Source organism: Saccopteryx bilineata, chromosome 3, assembly GCF_036850765.1.
Source record: "Saccopteryx bilineata isolate mSacBil1 chromosome 3, mSacBil1_pri_phased_curated, whole genome shotgun sequence".
In the NCBI taxonomy this organism is placed as follows: domain Eukaryota; kingdom Metazoa; phylum Chordata; class Mammalia; order Chiroptera; family Emballonuridae; genus Saccopteryx; species Saccopteryx bilineata.
The window spans coordinates 130,713,618-130,736,939 of NC_089492.1; the positions used below are offsets into that span (position 1 = coordinate 130,713,618).

At 40.0% G+C, this 23,322-nt stretch overlaps 1 protein-coding gene across 3 annotated transcripts in view; it reads right to left on the bottom strand.

Moving 5' to 3' along the window:
* Positions 1–630: 630 nt before the first annotated feature.
* MOB1A (MOB kinase activator 1A) overlaps positions 631–23,322 on the bottom strand; it is a 32,494-nt gene continuing 9,802 nt past the window's right edge. For 2 of the 3 annotated variants that reach the window (XM_066267417.1, XM_066267416.1), the window contains exons 3-6: positions 13,515–13,608; positions 10,624–10,757; positions 6,323–6,486; positions 631–4,169 (exon numbers count right to left, since the gene is read on the bottom strand). In XM_066267417.1, coding sequence (XP_066123514.1) covers positions 4,092–4,169; positions 6,323–6,486; positions 10,624–10,757; positions 13,515–13,608 — 470 coding nt within the window. In that variant the 3' untranslated portion in view covers positions 631–4,091. Of the gene's footprint in view, positions 4,170–6,322; positions 6,487–9,190; positions 9,249–10,623; positions 10,758–13,514; positions 13,609–23,322 lie in introns of all 3 variants that reach the window. The other variant, XR_010730317.1, reaches the window with a different exon arrangement.

Consider the following 23,322-nt stretch of genomic DNA (forward strand, 5'->3'; position numbering starts at 1 on the left):
TTGGGTCTAAGCTGGTGAGCTTTTGCTCAAACCAGATGAGCCCACGCTCAAGCTGGCAACCTCGGGGTCTCGAACCTGGGTCCTCAGCTTCTCAGTCTGATGCTCTATCCACTGCGCCACCGCCTGGTCAGGCATGAAGATTATCCTTTGAATAATGCTGAATACTTAGTTTCAAGGTCAGAAAATTAAGGAGTCCAGTCTCTTCTTCCCTTCTCAATCTCACAGCCATGAACATACAAAAGGTCAAGGCCTTGGGTTAGTATGGTAGAAAAACGACTACCAGTTTTTTCTTTGGGATAGGTCTTAGCCACCGTACCCTTTTCTTTAAAAAAAAAAAAAAAGATTTTAGAGAGGAGAGAGAATAAGGGAGATGGAGTGGAGCAGGAAGCATCAACTTCTAGTAGTCACTTCCCATATGTGCCTTGATCGGGCAAGCTTAGGGCTTTGAACTGGGGACCTCAGCATTCCAGGTCGATGCTTTATCCACTGCGCCACCACAGGTCAGGCCAGTACCCTTTCTTCTAAGAGTTAAGAAAACATTTTTAGCTACTAAATAATAAGCAAACACAACCTTCTACAGAAGCAGCAAAATCTCAAGTTTCACAATGAAGCTGTATCGAGACACAATAGTCATTTCTTTCTTTCAATATATTTTATTCTGATGAAGTTACAAAAGTAGATATAAAATATCTTTTTGAAAAAGTACAGTTAACTGACTTAGAAAAATAGATAAAGCCCCTAAAGGTTTAAAAATACAACACAAATTTTCATGTCACGAACATTTAAAAATATTTTAGATGGTAACCAAGACTAACTTATGTAAGCTATTTTTCAATGTAGACTAAACAGAGAATGTTCTATAATGAATCTATAGCACACTGGCAATCCATTTGGATTTACACAATACTTGTTTAGAATAGAACTTGATAATGAGAAAACCTAAGTGAGTTTCAGTGCAGCTGCTTCAGTAAAATTACTATCACATGTAATATCCCCAAAAAGCCTTTTACAGTTTGAAATATCAAAACCTAATGCAAAAACACAGGAAAACTGAGGGAATACTATTTTCCCTCTTTGCCATAATTCTACAATAGTAAATCTACTTAATGAATAGATACCAGGAGGAAATAATGTCCCTGTCTGGTGTTCGGGCCAGCATTTTTTAGGCCCGAGTTCTACAGATATGAGACAGCTCCTCTAACCAGGCACCGGTGCCATGACTGGGGCTGCTTGGAAACCAATTTCTAGGACTTACATTCTTTGGACCTGATTTGTTTATGCTTCTGAGGTAATAATGTTAAGTTTAGAAGCTCCACTTCTAGTATAACCTCACTGCTGAGAGAAAAGGCCAACAGTATAATCAGGAAACCTCAGCAATGTTTGCAAAAGTTAAAATCACTACCACGATGGCGCGTCTAAGCTCATTCTCTTAGGAATATACTCGTTATCATAGTCGTGATGACTACAGAGCTGCATTTTTTGAGCAGGCAGTGACTTGAGCTAGGGCTCTACAGTCTAAGACTAAAGGAAATACTGGGTTAGCTGGCAGCCCTCTAAACTCACTTTATTCAGTCTGGAGAATAAAGAATACATTTGGCTGTCAATTCAGAAACTATAGTACAAAGAAGTTTCAATATTTAAACAAAAATCTGCATATCATTGTCCAAGTTTTTTTTAAGGCCTGAAATAAAAGCACCAAAAGATTAACTGCATAATTTACATAGCACTCTCCACCCCGTGACTGTGTCAGGTATGAGGAGCAGATCAGACACTAAGAAGAGATGACTTGTGATTAGGAGGGGTCAGGATAGGGGGTGTTGTCCAACAGGCAAACCCTGGGCACAGGGAGATAAAAGTGAGAGAAGTCAAAGACAGACTGATTTCTTGGCCCTCTAGTCAAGTGAGGAAGGGGCCATCCTCTCCCCATTCCTCCAGGCCTTGAATGTAAACCATAATGTTAACAGTGATGTTTAGATACATTATTTTAAGCCAGATTAGCATGGGAACTGGGTAAATTTTTTTTTAAAAGGACAAATGAGTCTCAAGTTACCAATAATTTTGTTGTTATTAATAAGCTGCATTTACTACTATTCTAACAGGACTATCTTTGGTTCATTTTGGAGCTGAGTCAAGAAGAGAGGGAGACTATCACTGAAAATAAATGGAGAAAAGAACCCTTTTGAGAATATTTGAAACATGAAAAATTATGAGTGCAACCCTAGTTGAGAAATCTAATTTCATTCCTTGAACTTATTTAAAGCCAACAAGGTTTTAAAGTGGAGAAGGAGTAACATTCTCAGCATCTAGAAACCTGCTTTCTTGTTCATATATGGGCAACATAAACATATAGACCTCCTGACAGAGGGTCTTTGAATAAACTTAAAACATGGACTGTGGAAGTCTCATAGAGGGCTTTCTCTTTTTTTCTAAGTGATTATCCTACTTTTTAATTCCTGAAATGAAGAGGTATGGTTTAAGCCTAAATTGGATGAAATGTTTTGTCTCCTTTAAAATTTTGTATAGATTTAATAATTTACTGAAATTGAGATATTATAAAAATGGAGTTTCTAAGCAATTCTCTTCTTTATACTCTAGGGGAATAATAAAAATAAATAACAAAAAAACCTATCAAAATTAAATATTGCCAAAGCCATCAAGAAGTTGGCGAGTACTTTGCCAAAGTCACAACTCTGAAACGCAATGCTGCTGAACTCCGCATGGTGCCGGCCTGGCAAGGGGGCAGTACAGGTACTTATGCCTCAATACTCTTAAACCATCAGTTTACTAAAGCCTAGAAACCCAATGGAAATCAGATCTTTTCTAAACTGAAGGAGGAGGTTCTTTTTATCTGTATGGAAACAGAGTAATTTCAAGTTTTGATACAAAAACAAGACAGGATAAACACCCGTATGGGGGCTCAATCCATCCTTTGACTATTAACAGAATAAAGATTTTGAAAAAAACTTATTGCTCCCATGTTTTCTCCTTTACACTCACTCACTCACTCACTCACACATGAACAGGCAACACACCAAACTTTTAGCTGAGTTATAAAATGTGTATACCTTTAAGGTTTTTTAAATTGTGGTTTTCCTTAAGTTTTATCCTTATTGGGATGAAGTTGGTGCATTTCTACAATACTCTTCAATAAATCTTAAGCCCCAACAAAAACATATAGAAGTAATTTTTTTAAAAAGGAAAACTCAAAACCAAACACTCAAATAATCTGAGTACTTTTTTAATTCTCCTACCTAGAATTTCAAGGCTTCTAAAAATAATATGAGTAAAAATAGTGGTTTGTGACCTAAATTTGTCATAATTTTTGGAAGTTTGCTTTTTGTCAGCCAAAAGCTACATTTTCAAATTGGACTGAAGTATTTAAAATAAAAAAATCTAAGCTACCCTTAGATATCTGTCTTAAAAAATTGATACACACACACTCCTAAACATTTAGATAGGTTCATATGTGAATAAAACCCCAAATAAAGATTAAAAAATAAAGTCATTTTAGAAATAACTGGTTACTCCCATACCTGTCATACGATGATTTAAAATGCAATCATGGATTTTGAAAAAAAATATACATGGAAAACACTAGTACACAACTTCAAACTTAAAATGAGACAACTGTTCTAAATATTAAGGTAACCTAAAAATACCCCCTCTATTTGTAAAATAACAGCATAATAAAACTGATCTGACAGAATTATTAGAAAATTTGTTGTGGAAACTTGTAATAAATTATTGGTGGAAATTCTTACTATCGATTATGCTGTAACCTGAAACAGACTAAATAAGTAAACTGATAAACTACAGCTTTATCATCACATATTAAAACCAAGTGTGACTCAGTGGCAGTAACAGGAGTGGCCACACAGTGCCTCAGATTTGGCTGTGTCCTGAATTTCTCATTCTGAAGGTATTATAGGCCAAGCTACCTTTGGACAATTTATATCAGCAGACACAGACAACAGGTGTCTTTTTATCCTGTTTTCTTAAAAGTTTGTATCACTAGTCTCTAACAGATAGCAATAAGACAGATAGCTCGAGCAGTAGATGAAGCAAGGGTAACTTTTTTCCAGAAGACACATTTATCTGTCTTTTGATCCAAGCTTCTCAATTAATTCCTGAAGAGGTGCCAATTCACGCCTATCAATCAGATTAAACTCCTAAAAAGAGAAGAAAAATAAAATTTAAATCTAAAATTAAAATTTTGAAAATTTCATTAAGAGAAATGTCATTCAGAGAATGTCAAAATTCTCTGAACATTTCAAAATGGAATCATTTTTACTCCTTTATATAAGGAACTTACTAAATAAGCAACTGTATGTGAAAGCATGATGCTCACTGTATAAAACATTAAAATAGTGTCTGTATTAACAGAGTAATTATCTGAAAACTGTGCACTGAACCTTTGACAGTGGCCACCCAGGGGCAGCAGACCTTTCCCTTTTGTACATGGTAGCTACAGCTATACTCTCTCTCTGTGCCATGCACCACCTCAGAAGGAAGACAGAGAAGAGCACAGTGCTCTCCTTTGTGTGACACAAGGAAATGGAATACACAGTATCTACTATAAAGCTGTGTGGTTTTTCTACCAAAAAACAATATCCAGACATACTTCTATTTTACATATAGAATTATCCAGTACAGTCTCCCCCTCTACCAACTGAGCTATCGAAGGCCCTACTCATACAGAATTATATATCCCTAAAGTGAGGGTAAAGAAGCCCCAGTAATTTAGTCTCTTTTCCAAACAATATGAATTTTATTTATTTATTTATTTATTTATTTATTTATTTATATATTTTTTCCTTTTCATTTTTTTTTTTCTGAAGCTGGAAGCAGGGAGAGACAGTCAGACAGACTCCCGCATGCGCCCGACCGGGATCCACCCGGCATGCCCACCAGGGGCGACGCTCTGCCCACCAGGGGGCGATGCTCTGCCCATCCTGGGCGTCGCCATGTTGCGACCAGAGCCACTCTAGCGTCTGGGGCAGAGCCCAAGAAGCCATCCCCAGCGCCCGGGCCATCCTTGCTCCAATGGAGCCTTGGCTGAGGGAGGGAAAGAGAGAGACAGAGAGGAAAGCGCGGCGGAGGGGTGGAGAAGCAAATGGGTGCTTCTCCTGTGTGCCCTGGCCGGGAATCGAACCCGGGTCCTCCGCACGCTAGGCTATATTTTTTATTATTCCTTTTTTTAGAGAGAGGAGACACAGAGAGAGAAAGAGACAGAGAGAGGAAAAAGATAGAAAGAACAGAGGGAGGAGCAGGAAGCATCAACTCCCATATGTGCCTTGACCAGGCAAGCCTGGGGTTTCAAACCGGCGACCTCTGAATTATTTTTATTTTTAAAAGTTTTGACTCCAACTAAGGGGCCATAAGGCAACAGGCCAGCCACATTTCTGAAGGGGATAACCTTTTTTTGAAGTGCCAGCTGCCGACTTCATAAAATTTAGCCTTAGGTGGGACTTCTGAAACTGAACCAAGAGAGCAGGTTAACAGCTTCTTCCAAAAGTTTCTCTTCCAGGCATAAATATCTCATAACACCCAATTTCAGACTTTTTTTATAGTGTCCTTTCACCCAGGAGTGGCGATGGAACAGAAGAGTATGAACAAGCCTTCCTGGGTTTCTGGTGCTTCCTGTCATATCTCAACCAGTGACCTGGGCAGCCAGAGGCAGAAAGCTCAAAATGGGGTGATGCTTTCTATACTGCTATGCACATCGTGAAATCAACAGCATGAAAAGAAAGCCCCTTGCCTGACCTGTGGTGGCACAGTGGATAAAGCGTTGACCTGGAATGCTGAGGTTGTCGGTTCAAAACCCTGGGCTTGCCCGGTCAAAGGCACATATGGGAGTTGAAGCTTCCTGCTCCTCCCCCCTTCTCTCTCTCTCTCTCTCTCTCTCTCTCTCTCTCTCTCTCCTCTAAAATGAATAAACAAAAATAATTGAAAAGAGAGCCCCGCTTATACTTAGCTCTACATCTATAAGACTCTATAAATTAATTGTTCTTTATTAAAGTGACCAAACCCAAGTATGTCCAAGTCAAAGGATAACAGAAGTCAACATCGGCCTGACCTGTGGTGGCGCAGTGGGATAAAGCGTCGACCTGGAAATGCTGAGGTTGCCGGTTCAAAACCCTGGGCTTGCCTGGTCAAGGCACATATGGGAGTTGATGCTTTCAGCTCCTCCCCCCTTCTCTCTCTCTGTCTCTCCTCTCTCTCTCTCTCTCTCTCTGCCTCTCCCTCTCCTCTCTAAAATGAATAAATTAAAAAAATAAATTAATTAAAAAAAAAAAAAAGAAGTCAACATGGTTCAACTTACCTGAACAAAGAAAATAAAGTGCTTAAAGGAGGTGTTGAGATGGGCCTCCTCTTGCAGCTGCATCACAGAATCAAAGTGCTGGTGATAAATATGGGCATAAACCCTGAACAGACGCTTTAGAATGGTCTTTGCCACAGACATAAAGTTTTTGGGAAATGGGACACCTATAATCAAATATACATATATATCCGTTAGTCTTTATCTGACAGCAGAAAGTTTAGATATGGCCATGAGCAACTCTAACAAACAAACATACACATTCACAAATACAAACGTACTACCATACATTTTTCAAAAGGCAAGGGAAGACAGACTCCCAAACCTAAGTATATGAGGTATGCTCAGATACCACACTTTGTTCTGATTGACTTAGAAGACACAGGTGTCAAAAGTTATATATAAGATGCTACTCAATCAAAGCTAAAATAATCCTAATTTTAGTTGTTTAATATTGAAGACTTTTTCCTTCCTAAAATAAATGTCACAAGAATAAGCATTCTGACCATAAACAGAAAATTTTTACTTTCTGTACTCTTGTAACTCTGAAAATTTTTTTACACATTCAACTAGGACTGGAAAGTCTCCTAAGCAAAAGAAAAAGGCATACTTCAAGTCATCATATCTACTGTTTACAAGTATTTTATCACCAGTTCTCTCAAATTAAGAGTACAAACTTTTTAGTTTATTTTTTTTAAGTGCTATTTTCATTTTCCTGTAGTCTAGTAAGGGGATATACTTCCTGAAAAAGGGAGGAAGGACAGCTCCCTATTAGTCAAAGAAAATAAACATCTCTTTAGAAAAGAAGTGAGAGAGGGTTTGCTAATCTCTCTCCAAGCAGTGCAGGTAGACATGTAGCTGGTTCCCCTCCTGGGAATTTTGGTTAACAAGACCAATGTTTCCTAGACAGCAGGTACAGGAGAAAGACAATACAGTTGGCACTGAGGACAGTAAATAAACACATAAGGTACCTGCTTCCAAAACAACCTAGATTAGCTAGCCTTAAAGGTTTGTTTCAGAACATTACTCTTGAAACATTTTCTTTCCATAACCATTCAGAAGACAAAAACTTTGTCTACTTTCTCCTTCTCTGCATTTTATTTCTCAATTTGACCTTAATAGCTTGAGATTAAGTATATTTTGCTCTTATAAACTGATTTCTGTGGGGGACTTCCCCCCCAGTACTGGTTAACACTGCCCTTTCAAACTTATTGTGGAGCTTCTGGCATGTTTTCCTGCAATGGGTCTTATAGTTATGTACTGAAAACATGGATTTTTGTGTCAAACTCCTTTTCTCATAGAATTTACAAATGGGCATCTTGCTAATAAAAGAAACAGTTAATAACTTGGATATAGTAGTTTTAAAATGAACAATAAACAGTTTTGCCTAATATGAATAAATAATTGGTATAAATAAGATGTGGATAATAGCCTAATTGGGGGGGGGGGGGGAATTCCAGATCATTACGATAAATTTTTGATGAATGGGAAAAGAGAAGTCAAAAGTATTCTTTTTTTTCCACAAGAGGAAAATTTTAATGAATAAATATAATTTGTTTTAATCTAAGCTCCTTTGAAGCTGAATTTAACAGACGCATTCAAGCATAATCAATATAATACCATAATGAATCTATGAGAAAAGAAAAATCTTAATAGAATGAAAAAGCTGACCAATAGCAATTAGATCAAGTGTAACACTAACATTTTCTCCTGAAAGAACCTTTAATTAGATTGCAAAAAATATGCTGTGTTCTGAATTTCTATGTTCCCCCCCACCAAACAAAATCCTTATGTTGAAGTCCTAACCCCCTGGGGAACAGCTGTGAGGTGCTTAGGCCATTAGGGCTGCTCCCTCATGAATGGGATTAATGCCCTTATAAAAAGAGGCCCAAGGGAGCTGCCCTTCCACTATGTGAGGACCAGGTGAGAAGAAGGCAGTCCACAGCCTGGAAGTGGACCTTCACCAGAACCCATGCTGGCACCCTCATCTTGGACTTTTCAGCCTTTAGAACTTTAAGAAATAAATTTCTCGTTTACATGCCCTCTACTCTCTGGCATTTTTGTTACAGCAGCCCTAACAGACAAGACAGAACCCAATCATATGTTGTTCATAAGACACCCTTTACACTGAAATTGACAAGAGCCAATCTCATCCATAAATACTAATTCCAAAATCTTGATCAAAATATTAGCAAAGAAAAAATACTCTTCCAGGATAACATTAAGAAAAAATGGAGAAAACCTTATGGCCATCAACAATACTTGAAAAGTATCTGAAATACTACAACCATACATACACCTGACTTAAAAAATTTCACACACCATTAACCAACAGCAAGATTTCTGATTAATGCTAAAATACTAGAAGCACTCATAAAAGGAAACAAGAGAAGGATGTCTACCATTATCTCTATTAGTTAGCACTGCTCTGGCTCTGAAGTACTAGTTGGTAAGTACAGTTAGGAAGAGTTACACAAGAGTATACATGATCAGAAAGAGGCAAAATTACTACTACCTTAATATAATTGTATACTTTAAACCACCCAAAACATCAGAAACAATAAAAATCTGGTCAACTATAAAACTTTATAAAAGTTTTAGTTTTTCTATATACTGAATACTAACCAGACAGAACCCAAACATCAATAAAAACATTAAATGCCTAGGAAAAAATTTAAGAAATTCAAAAGATCAGCATAAATTACAGAATTTTAAAAGAGGAAATAATAAATAAGAGACATGAATAAATGAAGAAATACACCTTGTTCTTGGATAGAAAGACAATATTGTCAAGAGAACAAGAATCCCTAATATTAATCTACAAATTGAATAAAATCACAATAAAAATCTAACAAAGACTTCTTTTTTTACCTTGACAAAATGGTTCTAAGTTCTGTGGAACAAATATCCCAGAATAGTCGTGAATAGTCTGAAAAAGAAGAGCAAGGAAGAGAGACTAGCCCTACAAGATGTTCAGAGATATATGGCCATGGTTAATTAAAACTGTGGAATTTCTATAAGAACAGATAAAGAGATTAAAAAACTCCAAAATACATGGCAACTTGATAATCAGGGTTGAGAAAAGACACGTGTATTTGATTAATAGTACTGGACAAACTGACTAGCATTTATAATTGTAAAAAAATGAAGGGATCAGCGAAAAAAAAAATTCTTGACAGAATAAAGATTTAAATGTAAAAACAAAACCAACAAATTAGTAAATAAAAACATGGACAAGACAAATAGTTTTATAATAGTGAAATAGAGAAAACCTTTCTAATAGATTAAAATCCAGACGTCATTAATGAAAAGATGAATTGGCCCTCGCTGGTTGGCTCAGTGGTAGAGCATCGCCCAGGGTGTAGAAGTCCCAGGTTTGATTCCCGGTCAGGGCACACAGGAGAAGCCATTATCTGCTTCTCTGCCCCTCCCTTTTTCTCTCTCTTCTCCTCCCACAGTCATGGCTCAAATGGTTCGAGCAAGTCGGCCTAGGTGCTGAGGATGGCTCCATGGCCTCACCTCAGACACTAAAATATCAATAGCTCAGTTGCCTGAGCAATGGAGCAGTGGACCCAGATGGGCAAAGCATCGCCCCTGAAGGGGCTTGCCAAGTGGGTGCTGTTTGGGGCGCACACGGGAGTTTGTCTGTCTGCCTCTCTGCCTCTCACTTACTGGAAAAAAAAAAAATTGGCAGCAGGAGACTTTAATGGACTTTGACCTTGACATCTGGTACTCAAACATGGAAAAGGCCAGTGGAGCCCTGAATGAGTGGAAGGTGACATGGGAAAAACAGGGGCTGGCACTACTGTGACTGCCACACAATAAAGTGGTGATTTGGATTTAAAAAAAAAAAGAAAAAAGATTAATAAGACAAAATAAGAAAGTTTTAAGTAGCAAAATCACTTCATAAACACAGTAAGATAAAAGGCAACCTGGGGAAAAACACAACATTTATGACAAAAAGCTTATATCCTTAACATACAAAGAAATGAATAAAGGATATAAAGAGAAAACACATAATTAATCAATAACACAAAAAAATGCTCAATCTCATTAATATCTTAAAAACGTATCTTAAAAACAAATTTATTTACCCAAATTATAAAAATTTTAAAAATGAGTAACAACCAGTATTGGTGAAGAAACACAGGCAGATACAAACATGTCTGAAAAGAATATATACATCTGTAATCTTTTCGGAAAGATTTTTGGCAATCTGTTACACTTTTTTTTTAAGTGATAAGAGTGTTAAAAAGCACACATTTATTATTTAAAAGAAAAACAGTTTTACTACATCAACTCACCAATTTTGGAAGGAAAAAGAGTTTCATCATCAAGTTGATCCTGAACCCAAGTCATCAAATAGTCAATGTATTTTGGTGCAGAACATTTGATTGGCTTTTTAATATTCGTACCATCTGCCCAATGATATTCATATCTGAAAAGAAAAAAGTTTTACCGATCAAGTTTTCACATTAACAAATGTGCAACTTGTAATCAAAGTAGGTTCACAGTTTGTTAGCTGAAGTTATATGTATCTCTAGCAAATCTCTTAAAACTTACTGAGTTTCCTACAGAATTATTTTGAAATGCAACGGTTATAACTGGAAGAAAAAGGGAAGATAGTGTGAGCCGGTGGTGCCAGAATGGACGCTTTCCAGCACAGCCCTGGGAAAGAAAAAGGAACTGCATTTTTGTCTGCTAGGCAGGGGCTGCTCAAGACAGGGGAGGCACTGATGGAGCACCATGTTCTGAAACCCTTGCCCACCAAGTTATCACCAGTATAATCAAAATTATAAAACCCTGTTTCTTGGCAAGGTTTTACATCCTTAAGCATGCCATCTCCCCCACCCCAAACTGTTGCTGAGCTAGAGTGATTAACAAAGTTTATATAAAACTTCATTCACTGTGGCTTGAGTAGGCGGTGGTGCAGCAGTTAGAACATTGGACTGGGACGCAGAGGAACCAGGTTCAAAACCCTGAGGTCATTGGCTTGAGCACGAGCTCATCTGGCTTGAGCGTGGGATCAGACATGACCCATGGTCTCAGGCTTGAGCAAGGGGTCACTTGCTCTGCTGTATCCCCCCCAGTCAAGGCACATATGAGAAAGAAATCAATGAACAACTAAGGAGTTGCAATGAAGAAGTGATGCTTCTCATCTCTCTCTTACTCTCTGTCCATCTCTCTGTCTCTGTCACACAAAAAAAAAACTTCACTGTGTAAAGCATTTAAGCCATAGATAAGTTTAATTTTCCTATTTATTTTAAATTTCTTTAAGGAAGTTTGAGACCTAAAATTCAAAACAACACAAAATAAAAACATTACTCCTAAAATACTGTAATAAAAATAGGACTATTAACTCATTGGGGACCTATTTATCCTTTATATATGTAGCAAATTCAGAAAATCATTTTTTCCCAAGAGGTAAATAAAGACCTTGATACCATCTATCATCATACAGTCAGTCATTTGCTATAGCGAAAAGACTGACAGAAAGCGCCTGTTACCGCACACTGTCACACTTGGATAACATTATGGACAACGAAGAGTTCCATCTCTTTCTCAATATTTCCTGAAATCTACTACATCAAATTTTTAAAATCTGCCTGACCAGGCGGTGGCACAGTGGATAGAGCATTGGACTGGGATGCGGAGGACCCAGGTTTGAGACCCTGAGGTTGCCAGCTTGAGCGCGGGCTCATCCGGTTTGAGCAAAGCTCACCAGCTTGGATCCTGGCTCTGGCTCGAGCACGGGGTTACTAGGTCTGCTGAAGGCCCACAGTCAAGGCACATATGAGAAAGCAATCAATGAACAACTAAGGTGCCACAATGAAAAACTGATGACTGATGCTTCTCATCTCTCTTCGTTCCTGTCTGTCCCCATCTATCCCTCTCTCTGACTCTCTCACTGTCCCTGTAAAAAAATAAATAAATAAAATAAAAATAAAAAATAAATAAAAAAACACTAATTTAAAAAAAAATTTTTTTTTTAAATCTAGCTCCAGCCCTGGCCGGTTGGCTCAACGGTAGAGTGTCGGCCTGGCTTGCGGGAGACCCTGGTACGATTCCCAGCCAGGGCACATAGGAGAAGCGCCCATTTGCTTCTCCACCCCCCCCCCCAGCTCTCTGTCTCTCTCTTCCCCTCCCGCAGCCAAGGCTCCATTGGAGCAAAGATGGCCTGGGCGCTGGGGATGGCTCCTTGGCCTCTGCCCCAGGCGCTAGAGTGGCTCTGGTCACAGCAGAGCGATGCCCCAGAGGGGCAAAGCATCACCCCCTGGTGGGCAGAACTTCGCCCCTGGTGGGCGTGCCAGGTAGATCCCGGTCGGGTACATGCGGGAGTCTGTCTGACTGTCTCTCCCCATTTCCAGCTTCAGAAAAAAATAAAAAATAAATAAATAAAATCTAGCACCTTTAAGCCAGAGAGCTAACACAAACAATTTGAAAGTAATTAAATAAGCACAAGAAAAAAATGTTAGTGAAGAGTCAACTAAAAACTTGATTTCAAAAAAATTTTTAAACCAGAAACAGATTTATAAGATTATAAATCTTATAAATGTAAATTAATTATAAATAATTAACAAGATTCTAATTTTTTTCCTTTTACATCTCCAATTAAACATTCACCTTACTATAAAGCAATTACAAAATCGAACACCAAGTACCAAATGCCAAAGTATTTAGTAACAACTAAAAGCTTACAGCTAAGTACTCAAAAAGTCATAAAATTTAATGGCTTTTACACAAGCTGGTAAGAAAAACAAATCTTTTTTTTTTTTTTTTACAGGGACAGAGAGAGAGAGACTCAGACAGAGGGATAGACAGGGATAGGCAGACAGGAACAGAGAGAGAGATGAGAAGCATCAATCATCAGTTTCTCGTTTCAACACCTTAGTTCATTGATTACTTTCTCATGTGCCTTGACCGTGGGGCCTTCAGCAGACCTAGTAACCCCTTTCTCGAGCCAGCGACCTTGGGTCCAAGCTGGTGAGCTTTTTGCTCAAACCAGATGAGCCCGCGCTCAAGCTGGCGACCTCGGGGTCTCGAACCTGGGTCCTCTGCTTCCCAGTCCGATGCTCTATCCACTGTGCTACCACCTGGTCAGGCAAAAAACAAGTCTTTATTATTTCATTTCTATCAGTTAGTAATTAGCTTTATTTAGTAATCCAAACGCCTATACAAAAAGCAGTATATGTACCTTGGCCCTGCAGACATGACTGGGCAGCTTGCTTCTGTACAGAATTCTGTAATAGTTCCATACAACATGTTGATCTGGTTGAAGAAATCCACCGCTGGAAAGATAATAGCAGAATTATTAAAATATCTGTGTAAACACTATAAAACATCAGACCTCTCAGTTGAAGGAAAAATAGACAATCTGTTCAAATTCTTGGCTGAATCCCTTGGGAAATTCAACAATCCAGGGATACTGTGAATTCTCTTCTTTGTAATTTGTCACACCCATGTAAAGTTAACTTTTTAATTTTTAATTTTTTAATTTTTATTTTTTTTATGTGCCTTGACTGCGGGCCTTCACCAGACCGAGTAACCCCTTGCTCAAGCCAGGGATGTTGGGCTCAAGCTGGTGAGCTTTTGCTCAAACCAGATGAGCCCTCGCTCAAGCTGGCGACTTTGGGGCTTCGAACCTGGGTCCTCCGCATCCCAGTCCTCCGCTCTATCTACTGCGCCACCGCCTGGACAGGCTGTAAAGTTAACTTTTAATAAATTAAACTTTTACTTTTTTTTTTTTTTTTTCAATTTTTATTTATTTATTTTAGAGAAGAGAGAGAGAGAAAGAGAAGGGGGGAGGAGCTGGAAGCATCAACTCCCATATGTGCCTTGACCCGGCAAGCCCAGGGTTTCAAACCAGCGACCTCAGCATTTCCAGGTTGACGCTTTATCCACTGCGCCACCACAGGTCAGGCAATAAATTAAACTTTTAACCAGTATGTAACAGTGGAAAAATAAAAAAAAAAGACAATTCTAACTTAATGGTGACTACTAATTATATCCCTAGAATATACAATTTGATTATATCCAAGGGAATGAAAAAGGCCATAAGCATCTATTCTTCTGGACCAGGAAATACCATTTGTGTTAGAAAAGTGTTGTGGAGCCCTGGCCGGTTGGCTCACAGAGCATCAGCCCGGTGTGTGAACGTCCCAGGTTTGATTCCCAGTCAGGGTACATATGCTTCTCTACCCCTCCCCCCTTCTCTCTCCCTCTTTTCCCCTCCTGCAGCCATAGCTCTATTGATTTGAGTGTATTGGCCCTGGGTGCTGACAATGGCTCCATGGAGTCTCCACCTCAGGTGCTAAAAATAGCTCCATTGCCAGCATGGCCCGAGATGGGCAGAACATCAGCCCCAGACAGGGGTTGCTGGGTGGATCCCAGTTGGGTCGCATGCAGGAGTCTGTCTCTCTAGCTCTTCTCCTCTCACTTAAAAAAGGGGAGGAAAAAAGGAAAAAGAAAAGTGTTGTGGAATATATTGTCAGAAGATGGTGTCTCAGCTATTATCAACAGGCATTTAAAAAAATCTGGCCCTGGCCGGTTGGCTCAGCGGTAGAGCGTCGGCCTAGCGTGCGGAGGACCCAGGTTCGATTCCCGGCCAGGGCACATAGGAGAAGCGCCCATTTGCTTCTCCACCCCTCCACTGCGCCTTCCTCTCTGTCTCTCTCTTCCCCTCCCGCAGCCAAGGCTCCATTGGAGCAAAGATGGCCCGGGCGCTGGGGATGGCTCTGTGGCCTCTGCCTCAGGCGCTGGAGTGGCTCTGGTCGCAACATGGCGACGCCCAGGATGGGCAGAGCATCGCCCCCTGGTGGGCAGAGCGTCGCCCCATGGTGGGCGTGCCGGGTGGATCCCGGTCGGGCACATGCGGGAGTCTGTCTGACTGTCTCTCCCTGTTTCCAGCTTCAGAAAAATGCAAAAAAATAAAATAAAAAAAAAAAATAAAAAAATCTAATTCAGATACTGAGACTCCACATTAACACAATAAATTTAAAAACTTAATAAAAATAATTTTTTAAAATCAAATTCAGGCCCTGGCCAGGTTCTCAGTGGATAGTGTCGTCCCTGCATGCCAAGGTTGCAGGTTTGATCCTTGTCAGGGCACATATGAGAAGCAACCAATGAGCTCTCACCTAAATGGAACTAAGTGGAACAGCAAGTTGATGCTTCTTTCTCTTTCTCTCTCTCTTCTTCCCTTCCTCCCTGCTTCCCCATTCCCCACCCCACCCCTCAAATCAATGGAAAAATAATTTTTTAAAATCTAATTCATCATACAAATAACTGAGGCTATGGATATTGATAAAAAAAAAAAGACCAGGATAACATCCCTTGCCCTGGATTCTCCAGCTAACAGAAGAGACAAAATTATAAGAGATGAATAATACAACATATAAGAAGGTAGTTACACAAAGGCCAACAATAAGTTTGAGAGTTCAGAGAAAAGGCAACATACTAAAGTGTTGAGGTAGTCAGAGTCCTTTCTAAAGGCGCTTCAGCTAGAGCTACAAAACAATGAAAGAGGAAGGGGGTGAGTTAAACTACTGACTGAAACATATGGTATATCTTTTACCTTATACAAAAAGAACCACATAAGCCTTAAAACCACACAAGTTTTAAAAAATGTTTTAGTTCCCTGTCTAAAGGGGTACCTGAAAATCCAGTAGGACTTTTCTTTTAAATTTCTTAAAAAACATATTAAAGGAACTTCATATAAAATCCCCTAACTTACAAACCTTCCTCTAAATTAGCCATGTTTTTAAGAAAGCATATTTATAGGCATTCAATATTCTTTCAAAACAAAAAGTATGCCCAGATGGTATGCTAGTTTATTGGTCTAATGCAACGATTTTCTACTGGTGTGCCGCAAGAATTTTAAAAACATGCAATATCTGACTATTTAGTCATAGGCACTGACCTCATTTACTAGACGATCAAATTAAAAAAAATGACAACAGCCAACACAACAATAGCCTTTCAGTGTGAATGAATCAAAATTATACCTATTTTATTTTGGGTCAGATCAGCAAAAAATATATTTTTTGGTGTGCCACAGAATTTTAATAATTAGTTTATATATGCCACAAGATGGAAAAGTTTGAAAATTGCTGTTCTAAAGCAACTGTTCTCGGCCCTGGCCGGTTGGCTCAGCGGTAGAGCGTCGGCCTGGTGTGCGGGGGACACGGGTTCGATTCCCGGCCAGGGCACACAGGAGAAGCGCCCATTTGCTTCTCCACCCCCACCCCCCTCCTTCCTCTCTGTCTCTCTCTTCCCCTCTCGCAGCCAAGGCTCCATTGGAGCAAAGATGGCCCGGGCGCTGGAGATGGCTCCTTGGCCTCTGCCCCAGGCGCTAGAGTGGCTCTGGTCATGGCAGAGCCTCGCCCCTGGTGGGCGTGCCAGGTGGATCCCGGTCGGGCGCATGCGGGAGTCTGTCTCTGACTGTCTCTCCCCGTTTCCAGCTTCAGAAAAATAAAAAAATAAAAAAAAATAAAGCAACTGTTCTCCAAATGTGGTCCAGGGATTCCCTGTTTCATGGGGATCTGTAAGGTTGGAACCATTTTAATTGCTCTTCTCACTCTCATTCTCTCAGGAGGCACACTGGAGTCATCCAGAGGCTCCATGTTGTGTGATGTCACACAACTGAAAGCAGAAATAGACATGAGAATCCAGCTGTCTCCTATTAAGCCAAACATTAAATAAGATTTACAAACATGTAAAACAATGCAATAATTCTCTCTAAAATTTATTTTGGAAAATAGTCTTTTTTAAAAATTAAATACATATATACAATGTTAGCATATAATGGTTTATTATAGTTATTTTTACATGAATTTAAAGATATAATATTTAAAATTTCCCAGTTTTCATTTTTAACACATTATCACTAGATATAACCTACATAATTAAAAGTTCCTTGGGCTTCTTGATAATTAAAAAACAAAACAAAAAAACAAACAGATCCTGAGACCAAAAGGATTGAGAACAGCTGATCTACCAAAGCAGTAAGTATCAAAGAAAAAATCTAAGGCTGAAGAAGGCCAACAGATACACCTTGAGAATAAGACAATTTGAATAAGGTTAAAAAAAAGGGAACCTTTTCTGAATATGTAATACATCACACAGTTCACATATCAAGAAATAAATATACAGTGAAAAAAATCTAAATGCCAACCCCTCGAAATCCTCCCCTCCACACAGGTAACTACTATATTAACTTTTTCTGCCCCTAAGTTTTTTTGTCCTGTCTTAACACACATAGCTCCACACCTTGTTTTTTTCTCTTAGTAATTATGAATAATGGGTTTTTAAAGAGTTAGAAAAAAAAATTTCTTAATGTGCTATTAGAAAATTTTCAATTACATTTGTTCCTTACATTATATTTCTATCAGATATGCTGATCAAGGCAACAATTACCAATAGCTGATTAATACACCACATAAAAGAACTAAACTGGAAGTAGCTATATTGTTGGAAGTAGGTATCACCACCTATGAAGCAGTCTTTCTTATTTTTTTCTTTCTGTATTTTTCCAAAGTGAGAAACAGGGAGGCAGAGACAGGTTCCTGCACACACCCGACCGGAATCCACCTGGCAAGCTCACTAGAGGGCAATGGTTTACCCATCCAGTGCATTGCTCCATTGCAACCGGAGCCATTCCAGCACCTGGGGTAGAGGCCATGGAGCCATCCTCAGCGCCCAGGCCAAGTCTTGGATGCAGGAGGGGTTTACTAACATTTTTGTATGCTATTATGGGTCAAAAGAAAGTGAGTGTAAAGGACAGTGGTGAGAAGAAGAGAATGATGTCAATAGAATTAAAGCAAGAAATAATCGAAAAACATGAGCGTGCTGTACGAGTGATTGAACTGGCAAGGCTGTACGACCACAATACACCTACAATTTGTACCATCCTTAAACAAAAGGATGCCATCAAAAGCGCAAATCCAGCGAAAGGAACTACAATTCTGTCTCAATTAAGAACAAATAGCCTGACCTGTGGTGGCGCAGTGGATAAAGCGTCGACCTGGAAATGCTGAGGTTGCCGGTTTGAAACCCTGGGCTTGCCTGGTCAAGGCACATATGGGAGTTGATGCTTCCAGCTCCTCCCCCCTTCTCTCTCTCTGTCTCTCCCTCTCCTCTCTAAAAAAATGAATAAAAAAAAAAAAATTAAAAAAAAAGAACAAATATCCATGAAGAAATGGAAAAGCTTCTGCTGGTGTGGGTGAAAGAGAAAGAGCTGGCAGAAGATACAGTGACTATAATATGCGAAAAGCTCCATATTATTTATAGGGACTTGAAGAAGGAACCATCAACCTCAAAAGAGGCAGCAGAAGATACATTTAAGGCAAGTCATGGCTGGTTTGAAAATTTCAAGAACAGATCTGGCATCCACTCAGTGGTAAGGCATGGTGAAGCTGCAAGTGCTGACGTTAAGGCAGCTGAGGAGTACATCGCACGTTTTGCTGCGCTTATCGCAAAGGAAGGCTACATCCCCCAGCAAGTGTTCAACTGTGATGAAACAGGATTGTTTTGGAAAAAAATGCTCCCGGAAGACTTTCATCACCGCAGAGGAGAAGAAGGTGCCAGGCCATAAACCCATAAAGGACCGTCTGACCCTTGCATTGTGTGCAAATGCTAGCAGTGACTGTAAAGCCACTGTTAGTGCTTCATTCCGAAAATCCTCGAGCCTTTAAGACTCACAAGATTCTTAAAGAAAAACTGCAGGTTATGTGGCGCACCAAAGCTAGGGCATGGGTTATGCGGCAGTTTTTTATTGAACGGGTAAATTTCATCTTTGGTCCTGCAATGAATATCTTCAAGAAAATAAACTCCCGGCCCTGGCCGGGTGGCTCAGCAGTAGAGCGTCGGCCTGGTGTGCGGGGGACCCGGGTTCAATTCCCGGCCAGGGCACATAGGAGAAGCACCCATTTGCTTCTCCACCCCCACCCCCTCCTTCCTCTCTGTCTCTCTCTTCCCCTCTCGCAGCCAAGGCTCCATTGGAGCAAAGATGGCCCGGGCGCTGGGGATGGCTCCTTGGCCTCTGCCCCAGGCGCTAGAGTGGCTCTGGTCATGGCAGAGCGACGCCCCGGAGGGGCAGAGCATCGCCCCCTGGTGGGCAGAGCATCGCCCCTGGTGGGCATGCCAGGTGGATCCCGGTTGGGCGCATGCGGGAGTCTGACTGTCTCTCCCCGTTTCCAGCTTCAGAAAAAAAAAAAAAAGAAAGAAAATAAACTCCCGATGAAAGCAGTACTAATCCTTGAAAATGCTCCAGCCCACCCACCTGGTCTTGAAGATGACATTCTCAATGAGTTCAAATTCGTGAAAGTCCTCTACCTCCCACCCAACACGACTTCAATCTTGCAACCTATGGATCAGCAGGTTATTTCCAACTTTAAAAAGCTTTACACAAAGCACTTGTTCAGCCGCTGCTTTGAGGTGACTGAGAATACAAATCTAACCCTTCGAGAGTTTTGGAAAGATCACTACAACATTATGATATGTTTACGCATTACTGACTTGGCATGGCAAGAGGTTACAAGAAGAACCTTGAACTCGGCATGGAAAAAGTTATGGCCTGATGTTGCAGACAGGGACTTCAAAGGATTCAAGCCAGAGACTGAGACCGAGGTAGAAGCATGGATGAGATTGTGTTCCTCAGAAAGTCGATGGGTCTGGAGGTAGATGAGGGTGAAGTAAACGAGCTCGTTGAGGAACATGAGGAGGAACTCTCAACTGAGGAGTTGAAGGCGCTAAGATGATGCAACATACGGAGCTTCTGCAAGAGATTAGTAGTGAGGAGGAGGTAGAGTGGGAGGAAGTTATTTCTACAAGTGAAATTAAAGACATGCTGGCAATGTGGGAGAAGCTTCCAAGTTTCATTGGAAAGAACAACCCAGAAAAAGTTTCAACTGGTCGTGCTTCAGCACTTTTTAATGACATTTGTTTGTCACATTTCTGTAACATTTTAAAAGGCAGGCAAAAGCAAACCTCTTTGGATAGATTTTTATTCAAAAGTCCTGCAAGTGAAAGTGCTGAAAGTGCAGCCAAAAAGGCAAAAACAGGTGGTGATTAAATGAAAAATACATAATGTTAAGCTTAGGTTAAATTTAAAGTTAAGAAAGTGCATTTTTTTTACAATTAAGTTTTTGTGGTTTCATTTTAAGTAAAGAAAGTGCAGTTTTAGTTTTGTTTAAAGAAAATGCAGTTTTAGGTTTACGTGTCTACAATGCCTGCATCCCTTCCTCCCTCTCTCCTCCTCCACCATTCACCTCCCTTAGCTGCACTCATCTGTTTCCAAGGTACTCGTTTGTCTATACCAGTGGTTCTCAACCTTTCTAATGCTGTGACCACGCAATACAGTTCCTCATGTTGCGGTGACCCCAAACCAAAAAATAATTTTGGTGGCTACTTCATAACTGTAATTTTGCTACAGTTATGATTCAGAATGTAAATACCTGATGTGTGTTATGTATTCTCATTGCTACAAATCAAACATAATTTAAACATAGTGATTAATCACAAAAACAGTATTTAATTATATATTGAGAAATATTACTAATGGACCTCCTTACCTAGTGTATTGGGGCTACCATTCCATAAATAGCTGCTTAACTAATGGATCTGTTTTTTCCAGATTAGTGGCAAGTTTTCTATATAGAACAGTGTGAACTATATCATAGGATACACTGCAGTTTCTGCACAGCATGGTATCTTTCACACTACAAAGCAGCGGTTTCTGCGGTGGAATCCACATCTCATTTACTTCAATGGGAGACCCGTGGATTCCACAGAAGAGAGATCCCCTCCCTGTACGGCAGAAATGCAGTTCCCGACACATTTCTTCCTCTCCTATTCAAGTCAATGGGAGGCCGCAGCAGATTCCGCTCAAATATAGAGCATGTTGCATAATTTTTTCCACGCTAGAACTTTTCCTAGAGCAGAAAAATTCCAAAGGTGGAATCCGCTATCCCCAATAGACTGAAAGAGGCCTCACACTGAGGAATCTGCTGTGCGGATTCTGCAGTGTAAAAGATCTGCCTCCTATAGAAGTCTATTGGGGGTGGCGGATTCCACCTTTGGAATTTTTCTGCTCTAGGAAAAGTTCTAGCGTGGAAAAAATTATGCAACATGCTCTATATTTGAGCGGAATCTGCTACGGCCTCCCATTGACTTGAATAGGAGAGGAAGAAATGTGTCGGAAACTGTCATTTCTCCGCCTCTTATTGAAATCAAAAGGAGGCTGCAGTGGATTGTGTGGTAACCCGAGATTCTCAGGAGCTCTCTTCCACAAAATCTGCCGCACTTCCAATGAAATCAATAGGAGGCGGATTCAATGCCGGAAACTGATTTCAGCAGTTTCCTCATTCAGAATATGGGAAAATAGTGGGAGATATGGGAGATAATTATACACTGGGGAACAGTGTGAACTACATCTTATGGTGGTCTCTTATAGTATAAGACCGATGTAGTTCACACTGTGTAAATGTATGGTGCTTTGTGTAAGTATAAGCTGCTTTGTGTACTGTGTAATGATTACACACAAAGCACCTTACACTTACACAGTATTGTATGTATGGTGTGTGTACTGTTTTTACATTATTAACCTTTTTTACACCAGCAGGCTGTCTCGCAGGCTCTCTTGGCTCTCCACCTCTTGCCTCTCTGCCTCCTAGGCTTCTGTCCTCTTGTGCTTGCTGCACCTGCCCACTGATGACGTCAGCAAGCACCGGAAACACGTAATGCGCTGCTATGGACTGTGGGGCGTTCCCCACCTACACCCCCCACACCCCTCGCTTCCCCCGCCCTTTAGGCCCCGGATGGATGATGCAATCGTGTCTGCACATGACCGCAGGCATTCAGTTTGGAACGCACGTCCATAACGATGTGCGTTCAAGCTGAATAGCGCTGCTGCAAACGGTAGCGCGGCTTCTCAGCGGCTAAAGCCATCGGAAATATGTATTTTCTGATGGCTTTAGGCGAGCCCTGTGTTTTGGTTGTTCAACCCCCGCCGGGGTCGCAACCCACAGGTTGAGAACCGCTGGTCTATACAGTACTAAATAACACTTTTTTCTTTTATTTCATACATTTTGTTATACATTGGTAAAGTATACATGTATGTTTCTTAATTAAAAACATGTCTTTTTTCATAATTTAGGATGATTTGGGGATGTTTCACAGGGCTGGAACGGATGAAATCTATTTCAGTTATTTTAAATGGGAGAAATTTGTTTGATATATGAGTTGATGACTGACTTACGAGCTCAGTTACAGAACGAATTAAACTCGTACCTCAAGGTACCACTGTATATACAATAAAATACTATTCAACCACAGAAAAGATAAAATACTGCCATTTGCAACAACATGGATGGGTCCTGTGAAAAACATGCTAAGCAAAATAAGTTGGAAGAAAAAAATAAAAAAAACATAATTTTACTCACAAGATATAAAACTGAAAGTACAAATGAACAAACGAGACAAACAAATGACCAAAAACTCAAGACACAGACAACAGTACGGTGGTTACTAGAGGAAAGGGTCTTGGCAGGGAGGTAGTAAAGGGTGAAGGGAGTCAAATACATGGTGATCGAAGGAGCTCTGACTTTGGGTGGTGAGCACACAATGCAACAAGCAGATGGTGTATTATAGAACTGCACACTTGAAACCTATTTAATTTTATTAACCAATATTATCTCAATAAGTTTAATTTAAAAATAAAAAAAAAGAAACAGGCTCACCTAGATCCTGATTTAAACCACCCATACTTTTTTTAAAAAAGAAACATTTATAGGGCAATCATCAGAACTGTGAACACTGATTGGATATTTGATAACATAGAGCAGTGGTCGGCAAACTGCGGCTCACGAGCTACGTGTGGCTTTTCCATAAAATACCACATGTGGTCACTACCTTGATAAGGAATGTACCTACCTATATAGTTTAAGTTTAAAAAATTTGGCTCTCAAAAGAAATTTCAATCATTGTACTATTGATATTTGGCTCTG